The 18,320-nt window shown below is 39.5% G+C and overlaps 1 protein-coding gene across 1 annotated transcript in view; it reads left to right on the top strand.

Moving 5' to 3' along the window:
• Positions 1-18,320, top strand: part of wnk1b (WNK lysine deficient protein kinase 1b) — an 89,817-nt gene that overhangs the window by 23,653 nt on the left and 47,844 nt on the right. Inside the window, exon 3 of the mRNA XM_079263061.1 lies at positions 15,611-15,783. Coding sequence (XP_079119187.1) covers positions 15,611-15,783 — 173 coding nt within the window. The remainder of the gene's footprint in view (positions 1-15,610; positions 15,784-18,320) is intronic.

Below are 18,320 nucleotides of genomic sequence, written 5' to 3'. Positions count from 1 at the left end.
GATGCAGTCGATAAGTTTTATCTTACGGTCAGACATTTGTCATCACTCCTTACAATCCGAAATATTTGAAACAGCATTTTTGTGACCCTGTTGTCTGTTGATATAAATCTAGTTAATGACAATGTACTATACAAAGTTGCAATTACACCTGTCATCTGGACACTGTCATCGTACAATGGCAGCTGTTTGACCGATACGTAGTGAAAGATTTAAGTACAGAAACATACCTGATTATCTGTCAACACCTCACAACAGTGCCATGTGAGAATATTTGAATGATGTTACTGGATCACAAGGTTTAGCTTGGCACAGACTCTTGAGATGTCATAGTTTTATTCCACCCAGCAGTCATGAATATTTGTCCTACAAGGAAGTAAATGACATTAAAAAGAGATGGAAGTGTTAAAAAATGTGTCGTGTTTGTTGTTCTTCATCTGTGGAATGGTGTAGCTGGAAATGGAAAGGACATAGCTCTTGCTCAGGTTTTGTGGTAGGTCTTGTTTTAACTTGGAAGATAAAATTTATGAGTTCCCGGCAGTGGAAAACCAACAGGAACACCGTGTGTCGTCCCCCCTGTGTGCGTATTTATGACCGAGGAGCCTTAGCAGCCCTGACATCAGGGCTGCCTATGTAAATAAATAGGTGATAGCTGCAACAACAAACTGTTTATTAGCACATTTTCTTTTCCAATTTTCAACTGGAATGTGGTCAGCTCAGGTGAGACGTCATTGCCACCTCTGAGTTCTGACTTCCAAAGCAAATGGAAAGCAGCGTTGCATTCCCGGCTCAGTGAAAGAACCATGGCAGCAATGTTTTTAGAAGGCGTGGGGCTAAGAGACCAAATGTTGGCTTAGCTAGAAGTTTAATTCCCTTTCCCAATAATACAGTAAATACTTTTTGAAGAAATGCCCAGATATGAGCTCTAGTGAATGTTAAACAGCGCTTCACTGACATATTTTCATAATTGCCAGCAGCGTGTTTCAGACGTTGCCTGTGTCAGTGTGTCTGATACAGTGCATGTGTGTTTTGCAGGTTTTTATCAGAGAAATAAATGATTTACCTCAGTCTTCCAGCCACAACATTTCACACACGCTGACACTGCTGTATATGTTGGCACAGCACTCTGTGTGAGCAGGTGCACAGAGCCTTTGAAGTTGTCGTTCTGATGGATCATATCGTAATACTCGAGCTTCTCTACTCTCTCCAGGGATTTGCACCTGAATGACTATGAACCACTGGCAGTAATCACATTGAGTGTGATGTACCCAGAGAAGCTTTGTGAACAGACTGCTAGTTATTGTCACATTGTCTTATTAAAAAAAAAAAAAAAAAATCAATTCTCTTTTCCGACATCCTGGTTGAGCTGCACTTTTGCTGTACATGTTCACTACTTGCTCTGGTTTTGCCCATCTCTGGAACTTGAACCGCTTTTTCCCATTTTGCTACAACTGTTTTTCTGACCTCTATTAAACCCCCAGCAGCTGATGTAATGTAGCTTTCATAAAGCACTTTTGTTGACAATTCCTCCTCTTTTTGTATCTTTCCATTGGCACTCAGAGGAGAAGTGCTCCAGAATTTTTTCTTTTTTTCCACCTCCTGTGTTTAAACATAATGTTATGTCAGAATCACCATAATTAATCTGTGCTCAGTAAAATATCTTATTAATCTTGGTGTATAAATGGATCATATTATGTCAAGCAACTATATTAAGTTTCATTTGTAGTTTATGGATTCATTTTTGGGTACTTTCATTATCAAAATACTCCCAAACTGCCGGTGTCCTTTGCTTTTTTTGGTGGCTTTCTTTTTGAGGCAGTGCTGTCAGTCGATGTCCTGCACATATTGATCCTCAACATTACATCAGATCAGACAGGACACTTCCTGTATTCCACCGTGGCATATTCAGGGACTTGATTATGTCAACCAGGTAGTTATGATTTCAAAGAAACGGGGCCATGTTTGTTATTGGTCACGTGACTTTCAGAACATCGCTCGATGCTGACTTCACATGGGCACAGCACCTTTGCTCAACACAAGCTTTGGGGGTGTTACGTCAGATGTAACTTCACTATGTTGATCACAATATAACTGCTTTTGACTATCTTAGCATAACAAGTAAAATCATTTAGATTACACATGCATACCAAAATATGCATTTATACAAAATTTATACAAAAACAAACACACCTATTTGTATACTAATACATACATATACCTACATAAGTATACATGCATACCTGCATACGTATACACACATACACTTATCACTTCAAATCCATGTCACTTGGATCAATGCATATATAATTTTACAAAGTTTTTCAATTATACTTTAAATGAACTGCAGAATGAACTTCACACAATCGGCTTTCTCTTACCGATTGTCAAGCTATTCCATGAGTTACCACCTTGGACAGACATTTTAATCACTGTGTCACTGTGTTGTAACATTGTTCACACACCCCTGCATCCTGTAGAGTTACACTCATACATGCTGCTAGCTGCTGAGTTTATGGTTTTTGCCATTTCATCTTCTGAACAGTCAAATGAGCCACATTTATCCTCATTCTGTCATTCTACCTTCAGGCCATTTTAACTGACTGCAGCTGATGAAAGAATAAGTGCAGGAAGTATCTCTTTCAGTTTCTCCACATCTCTTGGCTCAAACCTCATATTGTAATTGTATGATTATTTTAGGCAGCAATTGTTCAGGCTTGTCACATCTCATTGTCATTGGAAAAAAAAAAACGTTGAACTTCACGCACACGACCCAATAGTCAGGTGTGAAAGAGGTTATAGGTTGCATTACTCTTGCTTGTGGTGATGATAGCTGCTTTACTATTGTACAAGCTAATTGTAGCCAGATGTACTTTGTGATTAATTACAGTGTTTCCTTTCAGAGGCAACAGAGCTGTACATGACTGTAATTATCCAGCTTCTCTTCACATAACCAAGTCTGCCAACCATTAAAGCAATGAAGAGGCAGCTGAAATAACAAAAGCAGACCTTTTTTTTTTTTTTAAAGCTTTGATTTAAGGACCTAAATGATTCACAAGTTGGACTCTTCTGGGACCTCAAATTATAAAAGTAATTAGAAGTGTTTTTGTTGAGCTAAATTTAAATCCTACTGTACTTTGCATACTCACTACTTTCTATAGATTTCAGCAACAGTCGTAGAAAGGATTAGTTAATTAGTTTGGGGGTCCTGATAGTCTGCGCAAATCCTTTCTTCTCGAAGTTATTTTATGACTCATAATTTTAGATATTGCAGTGCAGGTAGAAGAAATGGCTTTTGTCTGTCGCTTTATGAATAAAACTTTTCCACTGTGACTTCAGAGAATCTACTCTGTGAGAAGTTTTAAGTTCTTTTTAAGTTTTTAATTATCTTGGCTGTGTTGGTTTGTGGGACTGTGTTTGAATGGATTTCGTCGTCTAATTAGCGAGGCCTTGTTGTCGTTATCACACTTATCTTCCCTGAAAACAGGACTCATTATAAAGTTATACAATTCTGCTTTTGTGTCATTTGACAAGTCATTATCTTTGCTGTCTTACCTCCCTCCCTCCTCCCATTTCTTCCCGCCTTTCAGCCGTCGCCTTCTCAGCATGTCCACTCCTACCACCATACTTCATCTCTCCTCCTTCCTGGAGCTCTTTCTTTGTTGGAGAGGGGGGGTCTCATTAGCCATTAGCATCTGTCAAGCTCCCACTTTTCCTCTCATCTTTCTCTCCTCACCTCCTCTTCTCCTCCGTAAGCCATGTCCCCTTATCTTCTCCGCCCTTTTACAAACTTCCACTTTTCTTTTTACTCTTGTGTCTTATGTTCCGCTGTTAAATGCCGTCTTTCACCTGCATTTTTTTCTTTAATGTACATTTACACAAACAGAGCTGGGTGTCCACCCGTCAACAGCAGCGGTCTTGATATTTCTTGACAAAAGACGGTTTGTCTTTGCGTTGATGTAATTGCTCGACAGACTCAGTCCTTGTGACATTGACATCTCAGCGCTGAGACAGGCAGGCACCTCTGCTGTAACCCTACACCCTGAGTGTGTGCTTGTGTGTCTGTCTACATATGATCTTTTCACAGTTATTGCATCATTGTGTCATACAATCTAACCTCCATTTTCACCTCTATTCTTTTCCTTCCTTTCTATTCTTTTTCTCCTTTTTTGTGCTTCTCCTCCTCTTTGCTCTGCAGTAACGCCCAGAGTTTTCCTACTTATCTGCCAAGGAGATGGTTGTTGTTATTAAAAGCACCCTTTGGACTGCATTGTCTTATCTAGTCATTTTATTATTAATTTTCTGTTAAATATGCCAGAGAAGGTGCTATATGGATCTTTTGGCACTGGTATCAGAGGACAAGTATGCCAATATCCTCTTCTTGTAACCTCACTTCCGTTCTAGCTTGTGCTCTCAGGCTTACTCCTTCTGGATCAATATTTTATGGTTAACATGTGAATTCCTGTGTCTGTGCACACAATAAAAGGAAAGTACGGTACCAGTTAAAACACAGACAGCCTCTTCATTTACAGAGTAGGCGTGACCAAACTTTTCAGCGGTTGCTTTGAAATGTTGACCCATATTTCAAATCTTTAGAGAAACATAAGAAAAAGTGCAGGAAAATCAAGCTAATGTCTTGTAACAGTTTGCGCTTTGGCAGTAATGGACTCTCATCTGGAATCAATTAACCCTAAAACCTGCATGTAACATGACCGCAGTCACTCATCTGACAGACCCTCAGAGAAATGCAAAATCATGCATGTAGACGGCGCACACACACACGCATGTCTGCGCTGGAGCTGGTTCAGTTGCATTTTGTAATTGACTTGAGGTTCTTTTTGCATGAGTCTATCAGTAGCCTGTATCTGTTTAACATCTCTGGTTACCCAGTCAGAGACCAAGCCCAAATCAGTTCCTCCTCCTTGTTGTAGCTGACCAGCTGCAGAGGAAATATGGGCCACCGTGAGGGGAGGCAAAGGGCAGAGAACCTGATGGAAAGGCAGAAGGGAGCTGAGGGATATGGAGGGGGACATGCAGGGAAAATGATTGATGACACTCAAGCTTGATGTTTTGTTTTCTGCCATTTCCTCTCATCTCTGTCCTCACTCTCCCTCTGTGTTGACATGAGCTAATCCTCCTTTTATGTTTATTGTATGGATGGGTTGTGGAGTTGTGTGTGTTTGTGTATCGCATGAATGCGGTTTGTACAGTTTGTGAGTTCATTTCAGTGCACTTGTGTGTGTGTTTATCCCATCAGCGTGGCTGTCAACAGTTTTGCAGCATTGACACGGTTTGTTGTATTGAAGCCAGCATGTGTTTGTGCCAGAACAACACTATGTTCAACACACAGCTGGTTACTCTCCCTAAAGCAATTGTTACATTGACAGAACATAAATATTGGGGATTTTAAGTATTCAGCGCACAACTTTAATCACTAGCTGCTGCTTGCTGCCCAGTATGTGATCCAGGGTTTTGACTTGTACTTAAAAGATCCCAACTGGTTTGTGTGTGTGTTTTGAAGTAGGAAAAAAAAACAAAACAAATGCACAGTACTGGGATATCCTGCTGGTCTAGTGATATGCAGAAAATATACTGTAGTGTTTAGTATGTAGTCTTAATGGTGATAAATATGAAAACTATTTATAAAAGGGACAATCCTAAATTCTGAGCTCAAAAGTGACAAATCTTTAAATTAGTTGTCTTTTAAACTTGAATTTTGTCACATTTTTCACCAGATGGTGCTTGTTGAGTAAACTTTTTAACTAATATGTTTGCTTTTGATGGTTTAAATCCTGGATTGTTTTATTTATCTTGGCTAACTGGCCATCATCCAGTTCTATGGTTCTCCAACAAATGGTATTTAAATTATAGATGTAGCCTTCCTGATGTTACCCACAGGTTTTTGGACAACTATTTTGAACCCTCCAGTGTTGCTATAGTAGTCATATTTATCCACAACCTTTAGCTTAAATATATTTTCTGTTTCTTTTCCTCAAATGAAATGTTTGTAGCAATATCCAAACAAAAACTTAATTAAAAAAACTTGAGGAGAGTAGTTTGATGTGTCTTAAAGCACCTATGAACTTTTTTTATTTCTCAAAGCATTACTTTTAGTTTAGGAATGGGCCATACCAAGATAAGTGGACTGCAAGCTTTCTGACTGCATAACGGAGCATGTTTATTGTTTACTGCTACATCTTACTGAGCACAAAATGCTGCAGCGTGATTTGAGTGGCTGCTGTATAATCTTTGAAGTGAAACCCGAGATGTGCTGAAGTTCAGTTTTAGCATTAAAAGTGAAGGCGCAGATTTAATGAAGTTTAAAGAGTCTGCCAGATTATGTAATAGTTGGTTTTTTTTGTTTTTTTTTTCTTTTTTAGTTTTTTTAATCTGGGCCAGCCCTTGTCCTTTCTTTAACACAAGTCCTAATCCACGCTCAAATCAGTTAGATCTTCGCTTAATTGGAACAGTGTGAGGAGTGTGTAAGACATCATTTACACCCTGCTGAGTACAGGCATGAAGATAAAGACAGAAACACACACACTATATAAGGTTTCTTGGTAATGAACTCGTGCTGGTAGTATCTCTTGGTTTTTTCAAAGGCTTTACTGGGGATTTCATCCATGATCTTCTTAGATTCTATTGGGTGTTTCTTTTGCTTTAAAAGCTCGTAATAAAGCTCGTCTGTTTGCCGCCCCCCTCACCCCAGCGGTCTGGACTTGTATGTCATGCAGTTGAAGTGGCAGCAACCATAATTTAAAGGTCTGAGCAGTTGACACTTTTGGAGCAGATCATGTCCATTAACAAATCAGCCTCTCCGATCTATTTGTTTATGACGTGTTAACAGAGAGGCAGGTGGATACGTGCTATATTAAGACTGCAACCTTTTGCACACGAATGTACTTCACACACACACACACACACACACACACACACACACACACACACACACACACACACACACACACACACACACACACACACACACACAACAAATATGTATGACATTAGAAAGTTAGAGGCTCACTCAGAAACACAACCACTTTATGGGCATCTGATCTGGACTCACCGTACTCACTTCAGCAGCACAGTGTGGCCTCTCTCTAAAAAAAAAAAAAAGGGTCAAGTTCTTAAAAGTTCAAAGACTTTTTGGACCCTTCAAAGCAGACAGGAATGCTGATATATGATGGCTATTACAAAGAAATGTCTAAGGTTTCAAATTTACTTTTGTCCCTAAAAGAAAAGTCTTGCTCCCCAATCAATCAAACGTGACCCTCAATAAGTTTTCTCAGATACATTTTACAAGGTTTCATTGAATTTCTATGTTTGAAAGTTATCACACATTTTCTCTGATATTTGCATAATGACTGAATATTGTAAGTGCAGGCTTTCTAACTCCCAGTGCTTTCCTATTTAACTCGTTTTGTCCACACGTTCAGACTTTTTGATGTGATCCACGGAAAAATTACAGGTTTGGCTTTTGGATTTCCCTCTGCACTAAACAACTGAGCTGTGGTCACAGAAAAAGAGGCGGTCTTGGTTGGGTCAATCTGAAGCATGGTTTGGTCCATTTTTAGTTTCAGATGGAATCAGAGACAAAAGTGGACTGTAGTAACTCTTCCAACTCTTCCAGAGACAATAATTGTACTTGTAATAGATAGTTGTGGAACCCATAAAGGCTTTGCATATGAGAACAGATTGTATTGCATTGTTTTCATATGCATTTTTTCTTCTTCCTGCTCGTCAATTGTGGTACAATATTTGAATGAGGACATTCATAGTGAATCCAGACATAATACTAAAACAAGTTTACCACCAGCATCCCGACACAATGATAAGGTCATTTATAATCACTTTAGATCCAGGTTCACGCAAGCAGGAAAAACACAAAACAAATAACCTATTTTACAAATATTTCTGTTTTCATTTGAGTCCTGTGTTACTAATGTAAAAGTGCGTAAAATAAAATAAAAAATTCAAAAGGCCTTTAACCCGCCCTCTTGTAACCTTTTCACTCGCTATTAAACTTTGGATCCCCGTTTTAGTCATGTGACTCTGTCAGACCTCTCTTCTGCTTCAGTGAAAGGGCTGCTTTGTTGGTCGCTAATCATTTGAATCAAACTTCAGTGCTTTATTAGAGGCCTGGATATCTGAATAGGTTGATTCAGCTGATGTAAAATTAAGGGGTTTTTTTCCCCCAAGTTTTGGACTCAGTGGGAGAGGATGTCCTGCAGCTTGTGTCATAAAGGGTGTGTAACATACGTATTAAACCAGTTCACTGAGTTATTAGATGCTCATTGTTTTAAAGCAACCAAAATGTTGAAAATCATGATTTAAGAACTGTTATATCCTCTTAAACTCTGGAAACCTGGCATGTCAACATTTTATTAATAAGCATCTGGAATCTGGATTATTCCAGGTATAATCAGGTTCTTTGTGCATGGCATGCTGTTCAGGATTACCACTTTCCTCCAGAAGTTTCACTCATTAGCCCTCAGATTTCCTCTTATTACACCCGATCAAGACCACTGGATCAAGTGGCCAAATTCTGAGCTGTGATATGGGAGAGAGGTCATGTTTGAAATCCATTACGAATGGGAGGAAAAAGTTAAGTGTCCGAAGAAAGGAAGAGAATAGTAGGAGAATGTTAGAGAAAGAAGATGAGGGAATATCAATGAGAAAGAAAGGAAGAGATGTAGTGTAACCAGCAGATCAGAGGTTAATGACAACACAGGCACATGGTGGATGTGCGCTGGTCTGCATTGTGCAGCCAGGCACAGAAGGTAGAAACAATGCCATGTGCAGCCAGTGACTGGCTGAGATGGCACCTATTGTTATCTGACAAGTACTATACACAACATTAGCACACACACTCAAAGGGCTTGTCATGGATCCCTCCTCTTGCAAATCAGACCAAAAAACTAAAAGTAAAATCTCAGTTAGTTGAAAGAAACACTTCATAAAGAGCATATTTTTTTAACAGTACATTCAAAATAATGATCAGAAAAGCCATTGGGGATACGTCACACCCTATTTACTACAGAAACAACCGTTGTCTCAGCCACATCTAGGTCAGATTTCAGTACAACACACATGCACACCGACATATGGCCCTGGTTACTGCAATATGTAGAGCGGTGATTGATGAGAAACCAAAAACCATCTAAATAGGAGGAATGAAGGAGGGAGGGAAAGGAGGGTCATGGCGGGGAAACAAAGAGGGAGTTAGACACTCGGTAAGACAAGCAACCAGGAAAAAAAAGATAAAACAAACAAATGGGGAATACAGGAGGAGTGTGTAAACAGAAGAACCCAAATCTTGGTGGGTTCTCTCCATTTTGGCACACAGTGCATAAATATATCCAAATGGTGAGATCAGTCTCCATCACTCTCTCCTCTTCTCTGACTTTTATATGAACTTGTCCCTCTGATTTTCAGTTGTACTTATTCACAACAGATGCTCTCTCTCTCTCTCTCTCTCTCTCTGTCTCTCTCTCTCTCTCTCTCTCTCTCTCTCTCTCTCTCTCTCTCTCTCTCTCTCTCTCTGGCTAACCATAACAAGCTGTGGCAAGATCTTGGTTTGTGTGTTCAGCTATAGCAATAATGTGTGGTCTTTGGTGAGCAGGTTTATTGTGTAGGTGTGTGTGCTGCAGGGGGCTTGTGGTTCTTTGCAGGAGAGCGTGCGGGGGGTCTGAGAGGCGCTGCACCTCCACAGTAAGGGGAACACACCAGGTCTTTTTCTTTGCACAAGACAGATTCACACACGAAGAGCGCTCCACCATAAAGTCTTTACAGTATATAGAAACAAACCAGCTCATTCATGCAGCCTAAATGTAATTAGGATTTACAGCTCCAGATTCTTTTTTTTTTTTCTTGCCTAAAAAAAAAAAATTTGTGTCAGACAAAAATCAAATTCGGATCAACAAGCATTCTGAAAAACTTTCAACAAAAACTGGTTTTGTTAGATTTTCCAAAAAGGTTTCTGAATGCAGCACGACTTGTTGCAAATAAAGTATCAGCAGTTGTTTTTGCTTTTTTTATTCTTCCTTCATAATTCCTAGTTGCACGCCTCATTCAAATATTTTTGCATTTATTTAATCTGCAGCTGCACGCTTTGAACAGTCTTTTTTTTTTTTATTACAAAGTTATCTAGTTTAAACAAGATCATCTCAAATTGCTCAGCAGTAGAAGCTTTTCACTAACAGGCAATTCTTAGGACTTTTTCTCCGTCCATCTTTAAACCAAAGTGTTAGTCACTTTACTTTGAAGTTGTTCTTCACATAATTCATTAAAGACTCCAGCTTTTATTATTCTTCTTTGGAAAATATAGGGTCAAAATACCTTTTCTAGAGCAGTGATGCACGTCAAACTGTGGTATTTAGTTTTGCGGTGAACCAAATAACCATTTGATTTGACTGAACCACATTGATGTTGCACAGAATCAAACTTTTGCAGGAACTTGAGCAATGACATTTATGATTGAAAACCGAAGAGTCTCTGGTTAAAAATATTTTTAATTCATTTATTAAAGTAAAACATTCAACAACAGAGGTCTGTGTTTGGGGGTTTCATGGACTTTCAGTTCAGATTTTAATGCAACCAGTTGACAACGTGTGCCAAAAATCCTGGAACGTCACGACCCAGGAATGTTGCTCAATCTGTTTTTTTTTCTACTGGTGACAAAATCACATTTTTTTATTCAGCCAAAATTCCTTAATATATTCGTGCTAAAAGATTCAGTCTTTATGAAAATAATTAGCTGTGCAAGAGAGCCACGAAAACAAAACGATCTAAGATGTTTTGTTGATGCATAAAGTGGCTGATTTAACACGCTGTTAACCTTGTACACTTGTACACTTCAGCCTCTAATTTTGAGGGAAGCTGGTCGTGAGTGCTTTTTGACACAAGATTTTACCAGTTAAATTAAGAGAATAGGAGGGGTGATCCTCATTACCAATCATCACTTTGCTTAGTACTATGTTGAATTTGTTAAATATCTCATAAATGCAAATGTTGGTTGTGATGAGTTTGTCAGATATTAGAGATCAGGCAATTTTGTTTGGCAATTGACTTTGGTTCAAAAATGGGCATATTACACTTAGCTATTAGCTATTTAATGGATTTCGTTTTTGACATTTGAGGCATTGAAGAGTCATGTGGATTCTCAGCTGTACATCATATAATTGTGTGGACAATAACAGCTCACTGATATATAAGAACTGACCATCTCAGACACTGTGGCTGCAAATACTTAATAAGAAGCAGTTTGATTTGTGCAAGCATCTTAATGTTGTCCTAATACTAAATTCAAACATGACACTGATAACAGGGAAACTGCTCAACTCTTTGCACGGTGCACACCAGTTGACGTCAGACATGCTGGACTGGGTATTTCAGAAGTAAACTAGGATTTTCAAGAAAAGGGTCCAAAAAAGAGAAAATATCCTGTAAGCAGCAATGCTTTTAACACACAATTGCATTGTTGATGTCAGAGTTCAGAAGCAAATGAGGAGACAAGTTGGAAAATACAACCAATGTATGCAGAATACCATCTCTGTACACTCAGCACATCCAATCCTGCAACACAAAAAGCAGCACAGCCTTACATTGACTTACATTGAGAACAGCTGGGAACTGGCAGATTTCACCAAGCGTTACATGAACCTTGTGAAACAATAAGTTTCTGCTGAGTTGGGCTGTTTTCCGACCAATAAGAATGATAGGACAGTTTCTTCTTTTGCTTCCTCTCAGGATATTTTAGTCCCTTATGTAAAATGAAGATAATTAAAGTTATATTACTGAAAGCCTGAGAAACACACAGTTCTTGGACACTGAGAATCATATCCAATTATTGATACTATATTTAGTCTCCCGGGAGAGATAGACATTTGGAACCCATGAACTTGCAGTAACAGCATTGACATTTTGTCAAGCATATCCTTATACTAGTTTACCATGGGAGTCTTTTTTTCCCTGGCATCTGTAGTGTAGTGATCTGTCGTGGCCTTATTCCATCTGATGCTGTGATTGCCGCCCACTGGTTGGGATGCAATGGACTGGAGAGCACCCGAGCAGATGATCACAGAGTGTTGAAACTCAGTGGGATATCCGGACCTGCACAAGTTGATCAGAGAGTATCAGCTTTCAGCTCCTCTGCAGGAAATGGCATAATACTGTAACATAGCAGATTGTGTTTCTGCCAGCCTGTCTGGCTGCTTGCTTGTATGTGGGCCTATGCATGCGTGTGTGTGTGCTGTCCTCGGTTGGCTGTTGCAGAACAGAAATGGGGCAGATAGAATTAGAGCTGACACTTGGGTAGGGATGTATATAGGAGGCTTCTTTCAAACCTTTCAGATAGGCTGAGGACAAACAGTGAGAATGCAGTGCTGGAATTAGAGTGTGAAGTCCTCATGTTGAAAAGAAGTGTGTGCAAGTGTCAGATAAGAGACTGCAGATCTGAATGTGCAGACGTGCCTAGGTGCGTGTGTATGTGTGGAGGAGTGCATGAGAATGTGATAGAGAGGGACTTAGATGGAAGTGAGAGGATATTTTTGAGTCTGACAAAACTCAAGTCTCATGATGTTTTGAAGCTCGGAGGGAAAGAAAAGATGGAGGGATTGAGGGAAGGAGGGGGGGGGGGAGAGAAATAGAGAGAAGACAACCACTCACAACAAGAGGACTTATGTGCTATGGATCAAATTATTCCTGTAAATACTCACAACCTGACATCAATTTTCTTTTAGATATGCATCCACTGTGCTGCCTCTGTTAAAGCCTCTACTATATATGTGTCCATTTATACACTTGAGGAAGGAAGCATTAATAATGGATTAGTAAGCCCCTTTAGACTTACTGTCTGCCATCTCTATTCATGTCATACACAAACACCCAAATTGCACATGTACGGCCATTTTTCCACAATTTTGGAGGAGGTTACATTGACCGACATTAGTATGTTGGAGACGTGCAACCTGAACGTGAACCTTACTTAAACGTTATGTATGCACATTTTGGTCTGCATAATGTATCAGTGCTTACAGATTTATGTGTGGATAATGCAAGCACACACACTTACAGTGAAGAAAGTGGAAGGAATCTTCTCCTTCCAGAGGGAGGTGTTTTAACAGCGTTGTTATGGGTGGTCGGGGTCTTTTCTAAGTAGTGCTGGGAAATGGAATGTTGGCTTCCAGTCAGTCAGGTGACTATCTGTCATGTGACCACAAGATCATGTGATCCAAGATCCAGGATGGAGTAAAATTGGACTAAGGCTCAGTGAGCACACACATACACACAGATGATGTGTGTGTCAGTTGCTAATGGGCTATCATCAGGGAAGTGGTTGCTGCAGGATGAAGGGGATAAGCTGCTATAGGCCATCAGACACACACATGCACATTATTTCTGAAAGCTTTGGTGTATAAGTGAGGTGCTTTAGTGTGTGTGTGTGTGTGTGTGTGTGTGTGTGTGTGTGTGTGTGTGTGTGTGTATAAGTCATATGATATAGATGAGGTTCTGAGTTATACAATATGACAATATGAGATCATCACCTTAGAGGTTCTTCTAATCTCTGAAGCAGCTCACAAGGTTTTCTAATAGCTTTATAAGGTTTCAGAATCCCTGCGTGTTTTAGTCTAAGCAGTGCTGCACTGTATAAGTTTGGATGCTACCTGTTTGTTGTGCCATCATGTGTTGAGATTTTTTGGCTGTTATAAAAACTTGGTGGTAGTGTTATTTAAAGCATAGGAGCTTTTCAAGGTAAGCGTTTTGTTATCTTGTCATTTCTACTTCCTTGTTGCTTTGTGTCTTTGAACCCATACCCATGTTAACTGCAGAGATGAAGCAATGTAATGGCTTTATGTTTATCAAGTTTTCCTAAAAGATTTAAAAATACTGTCCTTCTCAAACAACAACAAAAAAATGAACCCAAAACAGCTGAATTGGAATCATGGTGAAGGCTGTGCACAGGATGCCCTCATTGTATCTCATTTTAAAATTGGTTGCCATGGAAATAATCCTCATAAAATTGCTGAGAGTAGGTGTCCGTCCTCCAGTGTCTGCTCTTGCATCACCTAGAGAACGATTCTGCTTCTTTAAATTGGGGTTAAATATAAAACACTCATTTGTTGCGTCCTCCCTCTGTGTATTCTGCCACCTCTGCCTCATCCAGTCCAGCTGTTCTTCCTGCACTCATGTAGTGACCTGCCACCTGTCTGCTCATTATATTAATATAAAACCTTCTAAACGTGTCTCAATTTCCTCTAAAATTACACAAACTTGTTTTTCTTCCTGGTTCATTGGAAATACTGTTATAAATATACTCTTTTTATTCCCGTGTCTGGTGAAACCTGCCTAGAAATACCTGGACAACTACTTATTGTATCTTTTGTCAAGCAGCAACAATTTTGTATATATATGACAGCCAGATATGCGAAACTCATCACCTACAGCCGGGCCAAGCAACTAGAAAAGGGAGCTATTTAAACAAATATAGACAGCTTTTACACAAGCTTAGGACACATTATCTTAAATCGTTTTGATTTTTATTCCTTAAAGTTACAAGATGTAATTGTCTTTTTTTTTTAATGTAAAGCTTGTCTTTGGTTGAAACCAAAACAAGTTAGAAACACATGCAATCACACGTGTCCCTCAGTTAGAGATTTTTACAAGAGCTGACCTGCCCTCACTACCCAATGAGTGTGTTTATTGAGGTATCAGTGCTAGATGTGGAATGCCCATTAAAATGTGTGTGTTTTTTTAGTGTGTGTGTGTGTGTGTGTGTGTGTGTGTGTGTGTGCGCGCGCGCGCGCTCGGAGGATGGTTCTTCCACAGAATGGAAGAATGTGCTCCATAACTTTCTTTTCTTAGCTTGTTTTGGTCAGCCTCTCACTAGATGGCGACAACCGCATTAGAGACTTATTAAAACTGTCGTAGGAGATTTATGGACTCTCGTTTTACATCCAAGCAATAACATAGAGGTTATTTGTTTTACTTATATTTCACATGTTCAACAAGTTGTTTGCGAATAAATACTAGCCTCATGCTCAAAAGTTTAATTCACAACAAGCACATTGAGGATGTTGAAAAGAGCAGCTTGATTTGCACATGAACAAATGTGTCATAAAATGGATAAAAAGGAGAAGTGGACCTAATTTTGCTTTACATGATTTTAAATCAGTTCAGTGTAAATCAGATTGCAAAAAGGTTTGTTACAAAGCTCCTCTACGGGAAGTTGCTGCATGTAATACACAGATCTAAAGAAGACCATCTCATTCTAAAGGATCTAACTGCGTAAACACCTTTTTCTGGAGGAAAACGTCAATTTTCTGATGGAATCAGGCTTAGATACAATCTGCCATTGTACTTTTAACATTTCCTTTATCGGTTGTAACAGGACATTTCACCAACAATTTGCTGAAACATTTTCTTTTTTTTTCTCCTGGCTGAATCTCCACTGCTCCTGGTTAGCTTTCCTCCCCTCCATCAACAACCCCTGACCTCTTGGTTTGATTCTAATTTCACTTGTCGTAATTATTTTGTGTTTCTAATCAACACAGTGCTTTTTGTTTCTTTGCTTTGTCTGCATTTGGCTAATTGTCCCTCGCTGTCCTGTGTGCAGGACCGCAAGCTGTCCAAGTCGGAACGTCAACGTTTCAAAGAGGAAGCCGGCATGTTAAAAGGTCTCCAGCATCCCAACATCGTCCGCTTCTATGACTCCTGGGAAGGTCCCTGCAAAGGAAAGAAATGCATTGTTCTCGTCACTGAGCTTATGACATCTGGCACATTAAAAACGTGAGTACATGAGAGTGGCAATGGATACTTTGTGTCTTTGTTTTGTTTTTACCAACAGTACCGGAGCCTCTTCATAAAATTTGCATACTGGGATCAGATGCATGAACAGAAAGCTTCCTTTTCTCTTTTTTTTTGATAGAAGATAAAACAGATGCATTCATTGTATACACATATAATTTTCTTTCCCTTCAAACCAATAAGCCTTTAAACAATGTTTTTTAATGTTAAAATGGCCTTTCACAGCATTGTTTTCAGCACCTCTCATCCCAGCTGGATTGCTTTGCTAATTACAGCAGTAAGGGGGCAGCTAGTGACTCATTACATGTCCAGTATGTGTTATGTCTGTTTATTATACAGTATTTATGTAACTGCTTGTGTGTATAGTACTTACATGACACTAAAGAATATTATGATGTAGTACAATAGAAATACGTGCAAAAGAAAGTGTGCTCAACTGCTTCTCATCCTGTTTTAGACTCATGTGCAAATGATAAGCTCATAAATCATGAGGAAACATTGACAAAATTTACAGGGATTGTTTGCATGAAAGCACCACTGGTGGCTGTTAGCCCCTCACCTCAGTCTCGGCCCATCCTCCCTCCCTGAAAATTCCCCTGTGGAGGATTGATGCGTCGAATGAATGCCAGTGTCTCTGCTGTTTAGAATAGACAAGGGTCTGTGAATGTCAGCGCAATTGCTGCTGTAATAAAAGGCCGAACATGGGGTGAGCGGCGCACAGCCTGTGCCATGCAGTGCATCGTGGGACAGCGTTGACCCACCTGCCAGCTGCCGCTTCTGCTGCAGATTCCTGTCATTCCTAACATCATATCTCAGTACTGGGGCTAGCAGAAGACAGATGGACGACTGAAGCGGTAGTTGCATGGTGTTGGTAAATAGAGCAAGTCAAGGTAAAGAGAGAAAGAGCCCGAGAGCTGCATCAGATGATCAGCTGAATAGACAAAAGGATGTCTTTTAAAAGCAGTAAGGTAGATAAACAAAGTACTAACCCACCTGTAACCACTAAGGGACTAATAATTTAGCAGCACAGTAGTGCCCAGGACAGTAGCGCCCTCTACTGGAAGACAGGATCAAAAGCTTCATATACTGTATTATTAAGCCGGAGCACAGGCTGCAGTCTGGATGTATAACCATAAAAGTGAACAAAGTTTAATCAAAGAAAGTTTCCAATATTTTATATACTGTCTTCATAAATAAAAATGTGATCATCAAAATTTGGGAAACCTTCTTTTAAAACGCTAATGCTTACTTATAAAGTTCTTTACAGGATTAACTTGATAAAGTTTATGGCAGAATTTCCTTTTTAATGACTCACATTTGCAGGAAATCCATACTTCATACACACATTTGTTTTTGCACACAATGCATGCAAGTGTGCTTATGAACAGGATGAAGGCTGCACAGGCGTTTGGCAGCCGTCCAGGTGAATACTCAGAAAGGAGAGGTGCTGGTGTGTGCTGAGGCGGTGGAAAAAGAGATGACAAGAGGGACTGATAGGGAGGGAGAAAGATGGTGAAGATGGAAACACTGACCAGCATGGGTTCAGTGTGTATAAAGGGGTCCTTATCAGGGTGATTTGTGTGTATATGTGTGAGAGCGAGAGAAAGAAAGCGATATTTATGTTGTTGTGTGTGAATGCATATCTCTTATGAGTATAAATGCATTCATGTCATATCATACACGATAGAAGGTGTATTAAACCTATAATGCGTGTAATGTGCCTGTGCATGTGGGCAAACATATTTGTAAAATCAGATTTATGTGCTGAAACGGCAGCATGGTGGAACAGTGGTGTTTGTGGGAGACACTTTGTGCTGTGTCACTCCAGCGCTACATGCCACAGGGTTTAACTTTTCTGTCAGCGCTGCTCTGACTTCAGAAACAGAGAGAAAGAAAGCAGAGGAGACAGGCGAGGGAGAGAGGGGGGGTGCAGAGGGTATGTGAAGAGATACAAGGTGTGCTACTCTTTAATTTTTAACAGTGCAAAAAAATCTGTTTAAGAGATATGTGGGAGTAAGAAATGGAGTGAGGAAAAGCGTGGAAATGTTTGAAACACTTTTTTATTGACTTCATTTTCAATTTCCCAAAAAAGATATTTTTTTTCTCTGTGAGCATGCTCCGTTAGCTGGACGCAGATTTCGATACACATACTTAAATAGATCATTTTTGGCTTTACTGTGCTTTATCCTTTATAACAGGAGTGTCCAAAGTCGCTCCTCGAGTGCCGCTGTCCCACAGGTTTTCAATGTATATCTGCACACACCTGGCTTACATTAAATGGATCCAACAGCCTAAGAAGTTCTGCAACTGATTCATTTTAATCAGGTGTGTTGGAGCAGGGACGTGTGGAAAACCTGCAGGATCGTGGCACTGCTTTATAGCATAGTTTTTAAAAAAAAAACTAAAAATAGATTTAGATGGTAACAATACGTTTATTGTACTGTTAAATGTATGTATATATATATATATATATATATATATATATATATATATATATATATATATATATATATATATAT

Source organism: Telmatherina bonti (genome assembly GCF_933228915.1).
Source record: "Telmatherina bonti genome assembly, chromosome: 23".
Taxonomy (NCBI): domain Eukaryota; kingdom Metazoa; phylum Chordata; class Actinopteri; order Atheriniformes; family Telmatherinidae; genus Telmatherina; species Telmatherina bonti.
Note: the sequence above shows the minus strand (reverse complement) of the source record. Positions and strands in the feature narration are given on the sequence as shown.